The following is a 13,539-nucleotide window of genomic DNA, read 5'->3' on the forward strand; positions in this document are numbered from 1 at the left end:
GGTAAACCAGAAGACCCCTCTCCAGAGAATGTCCCAAACTGCGGATGAAACCCATATGCACCAAAAAATGGTGACTTATCAGAGGACTCCTGACGACGGTTATTTAACCACTTCAGCCCCCAGTGCTTAAACACCCTGAAAGACCAGGCCACTTTTTACACTTCTGACCTACACTACTTTCACCATTTATTGCTCGGTCATGCAACTTACCACCTAAATGAATTTTACCTCCTTTTCTTCTCACTAATAGAGCTTTCATTTGGTGGTATTTCTTTGCTGCTGACATTTTTACTTTTTTTGTTATTAATCGAAATTTAACGATTTTTTCGCAAAAAAATGACATTTTTCACTTTCAGTTGTCAAATTTTGCAAAAAAAACTACATCCATATATAAATTTTGCTCTAAATTTATTGTTCTACATGTCTTTGATAAAAAAAAAATGTTTGGGTAAAAAAAAAATGGTTTGGGTAAAAGTTATAGCGTTTACAAACTATGGTACAAAAATGTGAATTTCCGCTTTTTGAAGCAGCTCTGACTTTCTGAGCACCTGTCATGTTTCCTGAGGTTCTACAATGCCCAGACAGTACAAACACCCCACAAATGACCCCATTTCGGAAAGTACACACCCTAAGGTATTCGCTGATGGGCATAGTGAGTTCATAGAACTTTTTATTTTTTGTCACAAGTTAGCGGAAAATGATGATTTTTTTTTTTTTTCTTACAAAGTCTCATATTCCACTAACTTGTGACAAAAAATAAAAAGTTCTATGAACTCACTATGCCCATCAGCGTATACCTTGGGGTCTCTTCTTTCCAAAATGGGGTCACTTGTGGGGTAGTTATACTGCCCTGGCATTCTAGGGGCCCAAATGTGTGGTAAGGAGTTTGAAATCAAATTCTGTAAAAAATGACCTGTGAAATCCGAAAGGTGCTCTTTGGAATATGGGCCCCTTTGCCCACCTAGGCTGCAAAAAAGTGTCACACATCTGGTATCTCCGTACTCAGGAGAAGGTGGGGAATGTGTTTTGGGGTGTCTTTTTACATATACCCATGCTGGGTGAGATAAATATCTTGGTCAAATGCCAACTTTGTATAAAAAAATGGGAAAAGTTGTCTTTTGCCAAGATATTTCTCTCACCCAGCATGGGTATATGTAAAATGACACCCCAAAACACATTCCCCACCTTCTCCTGAGTACGGCAATACCAGATGTGTGACACTTTTTTGCAGCCTAGGTGGGCAAAGGGGCCCATATTCCAAAGAGCACCTTTCGGATTTCACAGGTCTTTTTTTACAGAATTTGATTTCAAACTCCTTACCACACATTTGGGCCCCTAGAATGCCAGGGCAGTATAACTACCCCACAAGTGACCCCATTTTGGAAAGAAGACACCCCAAGGTATTCCGTGAGGGGCATGGCAAGTTCCTAGAATTTTTTATTTTTTGTCACAAGTTAGTGGAAAATGATGATTTTTTTTTTTTATTTTTTTTTTCATACAAAGTCTCATATTCCACTAACTTGTGACAAAAAATAAAAACTTCCATGAACTCACTATGCCCATCAGCGAATACCTTGGGGTCTCTTCTTTCCAAAATGGGGTCACTTGTGGGGTAGTTATACTGCCCTGGCATTCTAGGGGCCCAAATGTGTGGTAAGGAGTTTGAAATCAAATTCTGTAAAAAATGACCTGTGAAATCCGAAAGGTGCTCTTTGGAATATGGGCCCCTTTGCCCACCTAGGCTGCAAAAAAGTGTCACACATCTGGTATCTCCGTACTCAGGAGAAGGTGGGGAATGTGTTTTGGGGTGTCTTTTTACATATACCCATGCTGGGTGAGATAAATATCTTGGTCAAATGCCAACTTTGTATAAAAAAATGGGAAAAGTTGTCTTTTGCCAAGATATTTCTCTCACCCAGCAGGGGTATATGTAAAATGACACCCCAAAACACATTCCCCACCTTCTCCTGAGTACGGAGATACCAGATGTGTGACACTTTTTTGCAGCCTAGGTGGGCAAAGGGGCCCATATTCCAAAGAGCACCTTTCGGATTTCACAGGTCATTTTTTACAGAATTTGATTTCAAACTCCTTACCACACATTTGGGCCCCTAGAATGCCAGGGCAGTATAACTACCCCACAAGTGACCCCATTTTGGAAAGAAGAGACCCCAAGGTATTCGCTGATGGGCATAGTGAGTTCATGGAAGTTTTTATTTTTTGTCACAAGTTAGTGGAATATGAGACTTTGTATGAAAAAAAAAAAAAAAAAAAAAAATCAGCATTTTCCACTAACTTGTGACAAAAAATAAAAAAGTCTAGGAACTCGCCATGCCCCTCACGGAATACCTTGGGGTGTCTTCTTTCCAAAATGGGGTCACTTGTGGGGTAGTTATACTGCCCTGGCATTTTCCAGGGGCCCTAATGTGTGGTAAGTAGGTAAATGACCTGTGAAATCCGAAAGGTGCTCTTTGGAATATGGGCCCCTTTGCCCACCTAGGCTGCAAAAAAGTGTCACACATGTGGTATCGCCGTATTCAGGAGAAGTTGGGGAATGTGTTTTGGGGTGTCATTTTACATATACCCTTGCTGGGTGAGAGAAATATCTTGGCAAAAGACAACTTTGGCATGGGTATATGTAAAATGACACCCCAAAACACATTCCCCAACTTCTCCTGAGTACGGCGATACCAGATGTGTGACACTTTTTTGCAGCCTAGATGCGCAAAGGTGCCCAAATTCCTTTTAGGAGGGCATTTTTAGATATTTGGATACCAGACTTCTTCTCACGCTTTGGGGCCCCTAGAATGCCAGGGCAGTATAAATACCCCACATGTGACCCCATTTTGGAAAGAAGACACCCCAAGGTATTCAATGAGGGGCATGGCGAGTTCATAGAAATTTTTTTTTTTTGGCACAAGTTAGCGGAAATTGATATTTTTAATTTTTTTCTCACAAAGTCTCCCGTTCCGCTAACTTGGGACAAAAATTTCAATCTTTCATGGACTCAATATGCCCCTCACGGAATACCTGGGGGTGTCTTCTTTCCGAAATGGGGTCACATGTGGGGTATTTATACTGCCCTGGCATTCTAGGGGCCCTAAAGCGTGAGAAGAAGTCTGGAATATACTGTAAATGTCTAAAAAATTTTACGCATTTGGTTTCCGTGAGGGGTATGGTGAGTTCATGTGAGATTTTATTTTTTGACACAAGTTAGTGGAATATGAGACTTTGTAAGAAAAAAAAATAAGAATTCCGCTAACTTGGGCCAAAAAAATGTCTGAATGGAGCCTTACAGGGGGGTGATCAATGACAGGGGGGTGATCAATGACAGGGGGGGTGATCAATGACAGGGGGGTGATCAGGGAGTCTATATGGGGTGATCACCACAGTCATTGATCACGCCCCTGTAAGGCTTCATTCAGACGTCCGGATGCGTTTGGCGGATCCGATCCATCTATCAGTGCATCCGTAAAAATCATGCGGACATCTGAATGGAGCTTTACAGGGGGGTAATCAATGACAGGGGGGGTGATCACCACAGTCATTGATCATGCCCCTGTAAGGCTTCATTCAGACGTCCGGATGCGTTTTGCGGATCGGATCCATCTATCAGTGCATCCGTAAAAATCATGCGGACATCTGAATGGAGCTTTACAGGGGGGTGATCAGGGAGTCTATATGGGGTGATCACCACAGTCATTGATCATGCCCCTGTAAGGCTTCATTCAGACGTCCGGATGCGTTTTGCGGATCGGATCCATCTATCAGTGCATCCGTAAAAATCATGCGGACATCTGAATGGAGCTTTACAGGGGGGTGATCAGGGAGTCTATATGGGGTGATAACCACAGTCATTGATCACGCCCCTGTAAGGCTTCATTCAGACGTCCGGATGCATTTTGCGGATCCGATCCATCTATCAGTGGATCCGTAAAAATCATGCGGACATCTGAATGGAGCTTTACAGGGGGGTGATCAATGACAGGGGGGTAATCAATGACAGGGGGGTGATCAGGGAGTCTATATGGGGTGATCAGGGGTGATCAGGGGCTAATAAGGGGTTAATAAGTGACGGGGGGGGGGGGTGTAGTGTAGTGTAGTGGTGCTTGGTGGGACTTTACTGAGCTACCTGTGTCCTCTGGTAGTCGATCCAAACAAATGGGACCACCAGAGGACCAGGTAGCAGGTATATTAGACGCTGTTATCAAAACAGCGTCTAATATACCTGTTAGGGGTTAAAAAAAACACATCTCCAGCCTGCCAGCGAACGATCGCCGCTGGCAGGCTGGAGATCAACTCTCTTACCTTCCGTTCCTGTGAGCGCGCGCGCCTGTGTGCGCGCGTTCACAGGAAATCTCGGCCATCGCGAGATGACGCATATATGCGTGACTCTGCGCAGGGCTGCCACCTCCGGAACGCGATCCTGCGTTAGGCGGTCCGGAGGTGGTTAAAGGGTTTCTGTCACCCCACAAAACTCTTTTTTTTTTTTTTGGATAGTTATATTCCTTATAGCGCGATATAGGAGAATATAATGGTCTTACTTACTTTCATGCGGCCGTTTCTTTAGAAAACAAAGTTTTATAATATGTAAATCAGGGCTCTACCAGCAAGTAGGGCGTCTACTTGCTGGTAGCCGCAGCATAAAACCGCCCCCTCGCCGTGTTGATTGACAGGGCCAGCCGTGATCTCCTCCTCCGGCCGGCCCTGTCAGTATTTCAAAAATCGCGCGCCTCTGTTCATTCGGCGCAGGCGCTCTGAGATGAGGAGGCTCGTCTCCTCAGAACTCCCTCAGTGCGCCTGCGCCGATGACATCACCGAAAGAGAAGATGTCATCGGCGCAGGCGCACTGAGGGAGTGCTGAGGAGACGAGCCTCCTCATCTCAGAGCGCCTGCGCCGAATGAACAGAGGCGCGCGATTTTTGAAATACTGACAGGGCCGGCCGGAGGAGGAGATCACGGCTGGCCCTGTCAATCAACACGGCGAGGGGGCGGTTTTCTGCTGCGGCTACCAGCAAGTAGACGCCCTACTTGCTGGTAGAGCCCTGATTTACATATTATAAAACTTCGTTTTCTAAAGAAACGGCCGCATGAAAGTAAGTAAGACCATTATATTCTCCTATATCGCTCTATAAGGAATATAACTATCCAAAAAAAAAAAATAATAGTTTTGTGGGGTGACAGAAACCCTTTAAAGCAAACTCAGCAAGGGACAAAAAAGAACACCAATCCTCCTGATTCTCCGCCACAAAACAGCGCAGATATGTCTCCAGATTCTGATTGACGCGCTCTGTCTGGCCATTCGACTGCGGGTGGAAAGCAGAAGAGAATGACAACCGAACCCCCAAGCGAGAACAGAAAGCCTTCCAGAATCTGGAAACAAACTACGTGCCCCTATCAGAGACTATGTCTGAAGGAATCCCATGCAATTTGACAATGTGGTCAATAAATGCCTGCGCCAGCGTCTTAGAATTGGGCAAGCCAGGAAAAGGAATGAAATGTACCATTTTGCTAAAACGGTCCACCACCACCAGAATCACAGTCTTCCCCGAGGAACGAGGCAGGTCCGTAATGAAGTCCATGGAGAGATGTGTCCAAGGACGGGAAGGAATGGGTAATGGAAGAAGAGGACATGGCCGTGAATGAGGGACTTTGGCACGAGCGCAGGTCTCACAGGCTGCCACAAAACCCTCAACCGACTTACGAAGCGCCGGCCACCAGAATCTCTGAGCGATGAGATCCACTGTGGCTCTTGCCCCCGGGTGCCCAGCAAGAACAGTATCGTGGTGCTCCTTAAAAATCTTGTGTCTTAAAGCGAGAGGCACACACAACCTCCCAGGAGGACAAAGATCAGGAGCCTCTGACTGGGCTACCTGAACCTCTGCCTCCAATTCAGGATAAAGAGCAGAGACCACCACACCTTCAGCCAAAATGGGACCCGGGTCTTCAAAATTCCCACCTCCCGGAAAACAACGTGACAGGGCATCTGCGTTCACATTCTTAACCCCAGGGCGGAAGGTGACAACAAAATTAAACCTTGAAAAGAACAAAGACCATCTGGCCTGTCTCGGGTTCAGACGCTTGGCTGACTCCAAGTAGGCCAGATTCTTATGGTCAATAAACACGGTAATAGGGTGTCTGGCTCCCTCTAGCCAATGGCACCATTCCTCAAAAGCTAACTTGATAGCCAACAACTCCCTATCTCCCACATCGTAATTTCTCTCTGCGGAGGAGAGTTTCTTTGAGAAAAAGGCACACGGTCGCCATTTGGCAGGAGAGGGACCCTGAGACAAGACCGCACCCACACCCACCTCAGAAGCATCAACCTCAACTATGAAGGGTAGAGAGATATCAGGTTGTACCAAGATGGGAGCGGAAGCAAAACTCTCCTTAATATTAGAAAAGGCCTTACGCGCCTCTACCGACCAGGAGGAAAAATCTACCCCCTTTCTAGTCATATCAGTGAGTGGTTTAACAACAGAGGAATAATTCAAAATAAACTTCCTGTAATAATTGGCAAAACCCAGAAAACGCATCAGCGCCTTCTGATTCTCAGGAAGCTCCCACTCAAGCACAGCGCGGACCTTCTCGGGGTCCATGCGAAAACCAGAAGCGGAGAGAAGAAACCCCAGAAATTGAATTTCTGGAACCGCAAACACACATTTTTCCAGTTTAGCGTACAATTTATTCTCCCGCAGGATGAGCAAGACCTGACGTAAATGTTCCTTATGAGTTTTGAAATCAGGAGAAAAAATCAAAATGTCATCTAGATACACTAATACAAATTTCCCCATTAAATTATAAAAAATGCTGTTCACAAAATGCTGAAAGACGGCTGGAGCATTCATCAAACCAAAAGGCATAACCAAATTCTCAAAATGGCCCTCAGGGGTATTGAAGGCCGCCTTCCTTTCGTCTCCTTCTCTGACCTTGACCAGGTTGTATGCCCATCTTAGATCCAATTTGGAAAAAACTTTAGCCCCCACAATCTGGTTAAACAGGTCCGGGATCAGAGGAAGCGGATAAGGGTCACGAATTGTGATACTGTTCAGCTCCCTGAAATCCAGACATGGTCTTAAAGAACCATCTTTTTTCTTAACAAAGAAAAAACCAGCGGCAAGAGGTGACTTCGAGGGTCGTATGTGTCCCTTTCTCAGACTCTCAGAGATATAAGCACGCATAGCGACCCTTTCAGGTTGGGAGAGATTGTATAAACGAGATTTAGGCAGCTTGGCGCCTGGGGTGAGATTAATAGGGCAATCGTACTCCCTGTGAGGGGGCAATTCCTGAACACCACTTTTAGAGAACACATCCGAAAATTCAGAGAGAAAAGATGGTACAGTCTTAGTAGAAACCTCTGAAACAGATGTTGTGAGACAATTCTCTCTGCAAAAGTCACTCCAACCATTTATTTGCCTCGCTTGCCAATCAATGGTGGGGTTATGTTTAGTGAGTCAGGGTAGCTCCAACACTAGAGGAGTAGGTAATCCGTTTAGGACGAAACATGACACATCCTCAACATGAGTATCACTCACAATCAAACGGATATTGTGAACTATGCCCTTTAACGATTTCTGAGAAAGTGGAACGGAATCAATAGCAAAAACAGGTATATCCTTTCCCAAAGTGCATAACTGGAAACCATGAGTTATAGCAAATTGATTATCAATAAGATTGACTCCACTATCTACAAAAATCTCACAAAAAATATTCTTGCTCTCTAGCGCCACCCTGGCAGGTAGGACAAAACGGGAACTACAAGCAAACGGAAAACCTTCAATTTCCGCATCAACCTTGCCAATAGTAACAGATGGAACGTTTTTAGAGGATTTTTTTATTTACGATCCGGATCATCATATATCTGACCCAGGGCTAAAAAAAATTCATCCACTGAACAGAGGGGCCGTGCCCCCACCGGCAGCGAAAAGGCCCAAGACTGAGCGTTATCCCTGAGCAGCGAGATGATGATCCCCACCCTCTGCTCCTCATCACCAGAGGAATGGGGAAGTAAGCGAAAATGGAGTTTGCAAGCCTCTCTAAAACGAACAAAATTCTCACTACCCCCGAAGAACGTATCCGGGAGCGAGATCATAGGCTCAGAACAAACTCCATGAACGCAAGCTGAACCGGTCACCTGAAACTGCAAAACAGTTTTACGGAGATCTGCTACCTCCAATGAAAGACCCTGCATGTGTTCAGTCAAAAGTGAAACCGGATCCATGTTTGAAACGGTTATGGCGGTTTATAATGTCACGGAAGGTGTACAGCAAACTAAAAGACACAAAAGGAAGATCCGACTGACTGGATCCAAAACTAAGGAACCAAAGGGATAGCCCTGCAACAGACCTGGCTCTCTCCCTAACTGCTCAGCCTATGCAAAATTCTCAATGGTAGAAGATCGCATATCCTCGTACCTCGACTGTATAACCCCTGAACACCCTATAATAGTGAGGGGACACGACCACCGGCTCCCTACACTTGATACGGAGGGAGTCAGGGTCACCTGGGATCCAGCAAACAGGAAAATACAAATTAATGAACAAAACTTATCTGTAGAAGACTCAGTTGTAGCATCCAGCATGCATACACTCCAGGAAGTTGTATAAACCGCAAAGTGATGCAGTATGGGAAGGGATTTAAAGGGATGCAATCAGTGCAACTACATGACAGCTGAGAGAGGCTAACGAGATGAGGAAACTAAAGCAAAACAAAAGAAACCTCAAGTGGGAGGTTCTGAAGAACGTCTGTCAGAGCTTCTCAGATGTCTGGTGGTGACAGTGAGCCAGAGCTGAGGGGAGGAACAGAGCGAGAGCTGTTGTTACGGATACGCTCGCATCACCAGGGGGCGTGGCCTGAACTGCGCATCATTAGGACACGCGCCTGGCATAGCGCCTCACTCGTCGCGGCTGTGCCAGAGCGCATCGCTGGAGCCTAGCCAGGTAAGTTAGCGACCGTTCCTGACTAGAATAGGACTATGAGGGTCATTTACCAACACTTTATTACAGGATTTTGATGTAAATAAGTTGCTAAATTTGTCGCAAAGGGTTTTAAGTGGCCGGTGCTTAGTGTGAGTGTGCGGCCACATCAGGCTGACACATTTAACATAGTTTAGTAACATAGTTTATAAGGCTGAAAAAAGCTCTCCATCCATCCAGTTCGGCCTCTTCTCCTGCAAGCTGATCCAGAAGAAGGCAAAAAAAAAAAACTGTGAGGTAGAGGACAATGTTCCTCACATTAGGGGGAAAAAATTCCTTCCTGACTCCAATCAGGAATCAGAATAACTTCCTGGATCAACGACCTCTCTCTAGTAGCTATAGCCTGTAATATTATTACGCTCCAGAAATACATCCAAGCATTATTCCATCCCAAGTGCATAACCTTACATTTGTCAGTGTTAAACCTTTTCGGCCACTTCTCTGCCCAAGCCTCCAATGTATACTGTCCTCCTCTGTATACTGTCCTCTGTAGTGTATATACAGTGTACTGTCCTCTGTAGTATATATACAGTCCTCTGTAGTATATATATATATATATATATATATATATATACACACAGTATACTCTCCTCTGTAGTATGTATACACAGTATACTGTCCTCTGTAGTATATAAATATATATATACACAGTATACTGTCCTCTGTAGTATATAAATATATATATACACAGTATACTGTCCTCTGTAGTGTATATATACAGTATACATACAGTACACTGTCCCCTGTAGTATATATACACAGTATACTGTCCCCTGTAGTATATATACACAGTATACTGTCCCCTGTAGTATATATACACAGTACACTGTCCCATGTAGTATATATACAGTACACTGTCCTCTGTAGTATATATACACAGTATACTGTCCTCTGTAGTATATATACACAGTATAGTGCCCTCTGTAGTATATATACAGTACTGTCCTATGTAGTGTATATACAGTACACTGTCCTCTGTAGTATATATACAGTGTGCTGTCTTCTGTAGTATATATATATATATATAAATTCAGAAAAATGAGCGGCACTCCAAAGGATAAAAGCAGTGAACCCTTTATTCACACCGGTGGTGCAACGTTTCGGCTCTAGTCACGAGCCTTCCTCAAGCAAAGATACAACTCAAATAACAGTGATTATATAGGGAATACAGATCATGTGATCACAAACCAATGGGTGTGTTCAACAAATAATAAAAATACATAAAAATAGTTTGCAGTGAATACACATAATACCTTATAGTGTAGATAATTATGCTGGTCATCATTAATAAACAGTGATGTGTACTAAGCAAAAAACATGTGTACAGATCGGGTACATAGACACGATCAAATAATGTGACAACATATGATATATTCATTATACATAAGTGTATGCAGGGGGAGGAGCAACGGGGTAATAACGCAGGACATACCCATCCAGCAAGGAGGCTCATTCAGCGCCGTGGAGTCGGCGTTGTGGATATCATTCTGCGCAGGCGTGGCAGCGCACCAATAGCGAGTACTCAGCAGACCAGGAGTGTCACACGTCATCACAGTGGGCCGACCTCCCTGCGTCACTGCAGACATCCTCCCAGAAGGGCACAGTGTATAATCCTATGCGCATGCTCGGTGGTGAATCGAGCTGGACGCGCCATCTTTGTTACTGGAGAGCTGCCCTTAAGGGGCCACTATGCAAATCGCATCCAACCAAAGACAAAAACGGGCATAGGAGGTTGGAGAAGGGCAAAAGGAAACCCATTTAATAGGGTGCCTATATGCCCCACCATGGCAGAAAATCCACCGCAGTCACGGGGACCGCAGTGCCTGCAGGGATAACGCCAGGGATACCAACCTCTCATCCTGCCCGAGAGGGATCTCCTCAAGCTGGCCAACAGATGCTGCAAAAGCGTATAAAGTTCAGCTCCCAATAACAAACAACAAAAAAATGTATAAGACAAAAAAAAGGATTTAATAGACTGTCAATGAAAATACATGTGTGTCATTTCACGGTGCCTGCCATGCCTGTCAACAACAGAACTAAACCAAATGTAATTGTAAATACAATAGAATGAACCCCTTCTGTGGTATGCTGCGAATACTCCAGCCGTATGTTCCATACCCCAAAGTGCAGGATATAAGTGATCTAAAGAAAGAAAAAGAGAAAAACATTAGGATAGGAATAGTGTGAGTTGTATAACTCTCTGAGTATGTACACAATAAGACGAGACAGTATCCAGAAATGCAAAGGGGGCAAACCAACCCTCACAAAACATCCCCAAAATTATAATCAGCGTTCAAGCCCTTCGGCTTCAAGCTGTCCAGCTTGTGGATCCAGCTCAACTCTCTGCGTTTAAGTATCCTGGATCTATCCCCACCTCGACGAGGCTGGGGTATATGATCCAGGATCCAGCACCTCAAATCACTTTCTTTGTGTGTGGCCTCAGTAAAATGTTTTGCTACTGGCAAATCCAGCCGTTTTTTACGTATACTGAGGCGGTGATTATTGAGGCGGGTCTTCAATTCAGTTGTTGTCTCACCCACATAAAGCAAATTACATGGGCAAGACAACACATAGATGACATGGTTAGAATCACAAGTCAGATGGAATAAAATGCTGTAGGACACACCGGTATTGGGGTGTACAAAATACCTTCCCTTGCGGATATATCTGCAGTTAACGCAGTTTAGGCAGGGAAAACAACCTAAGCCAGACTGAGTCAATTTGGTTTGCTTCAAAGATCCCCTGGAGCCAATATCTGCCTTGACCAACTGGTCACGCAGGTTCCGGGATCGGCGATATGATGACAATGGTGGGCATGAGAACTCAGGGATATCTTTGAAGCATGTACCCAACAGACCCCAATGCTTGTTCAGTATCCTATTTATTGAAGGACTGAGTTCAGTGTATACTGAAACAAACGGAATCCTGGCCTTTTTCTGGACAGTGCCCCGTTTCGTCAGTAACTCAGTCCTATCAAGCGTGCGCACTCTGTCCATGTGTTCGTTCAGTAGTGGTTTAGGATAACCCCTATCTTGGAACTTGACAGCCATGGAATTCAGAGTCGCATCAAGTTTGTTCTCATCCGACACAACACGCTTGACGCGGAGAAATTGGGAGAAGGGCAGCGACCGGATCATTCTCCGAGGGTGTGAGCTGTTGTAGCACAAAAACGTGTTGGTATCAGTAGGTTTTGTGTACAACTCAGTTTGCAACACACCCTCGTTGAACACTACTCGTGTATCCAAGAACTGGATCTCAGTTCGAGAATGGATGAGGGTGAACTGTAGATCGGGATCATGGCTATTGAGAAAGCCATGAAAGTCGGCCAAGTCAGTCTCAGAGCCTGTCCATATGAGGAAGATGTCGTCGATATATCGCCACCACCTCAGCACATGGCTGAAGTGGTGGGACAGATAGACGACATCCTCCTCATAGCACCGCATAAAAATATTAGCGTACGTGGGGGCCACGTGAGACCCCATGGCCACACCACGTTCTTGCAAATAGAATACATCCCTGAAAAGAAAGTAATTGTACTGTAACACAATTTTCAGTAAATCAATGATGAATTCAGAGGCATGAGGAGTGTAGGCTGATGTCCTCAGCATTTTCTCCACCGCCCTGAGGCCCCTGTCATGTACAATTGACGTGTATAGCGAAGTCACATCAAATGATGCGAGTAACACTGAAGACACCTGGGTTAAATCAACACTTTGTAATTTGTTCAAAAAATCTGATGTGTCTTGTATGTAGGATGATCCCCCTATGGAAAATTCCCGCAAAACTTTGTCTAGGAATACAGCTATGCCGCTGAAGATGGAGTCGGAACCCGAGACGATAGGTCGTCCCGGAGGATCGATGAGGGTCTTGTGAATCTTGGGCAGCACATAAATCACAGGAGTGACCGGATGTGCTACCTCAAGAAAATCACTAAGACCCCCATCGATAATGCCTGCGGACAAGGCCTCCCTGAGACATCGGCGGATGATGTCCGCTATCATGAATTTAGGGTCAGAATCTAAAATCCTATACACCTGTGGGTCATTCAGTTGTCGCATGATTTCATGTACATATTTGGTGGTATCCATCACCACGACCGCACCCCCCTTGTCAGCCGGTTTAAGAGTGAGGGTGGGGTCGGATCTGAGGGACTCCAAGGCTTCTATCTCAGCGGTAGTCAGATTGGGGTATCTGAAATCCGGCTTCCCCGTAGAGGATAACCTGAGCTCAGAAATTCCCTGTCTGACAGCGCTGATATAAGCATCGACAGATGGCTCATTGATAACCGGTACAAAATTACTTTTTGAAAATAGGTTGAGAGAACCCAGGGTGAAATCACTCATCTGGGGTCTCGCAGCCGCACTTTTCTTATGGAACCATACTTTCAGCTTAATGCGCCGAAAAAAAGAAAACAGGTTAGATTCTATATCGAACCAATCAACTGGTGCACTGGGACAAAATGAAAATCCCTTGGACAGGACACTCACTTGAGTAGCAGTCAGTTCCTTGGAAGATAAATTGACCACAGTCACTTCTTCCTCCCTGAGGTTGACTTTGTTGCCAT

General features: G+C 44.9%; 1 protein-coding gene across 1 annotated transcript in view; it reads right to left on the bottom strand.

Annotated features, from left to right (window-relative positions):
* LOC121007839 overlaps positions 1-13,318 on the bottom strand; it is a 155,219-nt gene extending 141,901 nt beyond the window's left edge. The window contains exons 1-2 of the mRNA XM_040440081.1: positions 12,776-13,318; positions 12,001-12,256 (exon numbers count right to left, since the gene is read on the bottom strand). Of these exons, the coding sequence (XP_040296015.1) occupies positions 12,001-12,256; positions 12,776-13,318 (799 nt within the window). The remainder of the gene's footprint in view (positions 1-12,000; positions 12,257-12,775) is intronic.
* Between the last annotated feature and the right edge of the window lie 221 nt (positions 13,319-13,539).

Source organism: Bufo bufo, chromosome 7 (assembly GCF_905171765.1).
Source record: "Bufo bufo chromosome 7, aBufBuf1.1, whole genome shotgun sequence".
Lineage (NCBI taxonomy): Eukaryota > Metazoa > Chordata > Amphibia > Anura > Bufonidae > Bufo > Bufo bufo.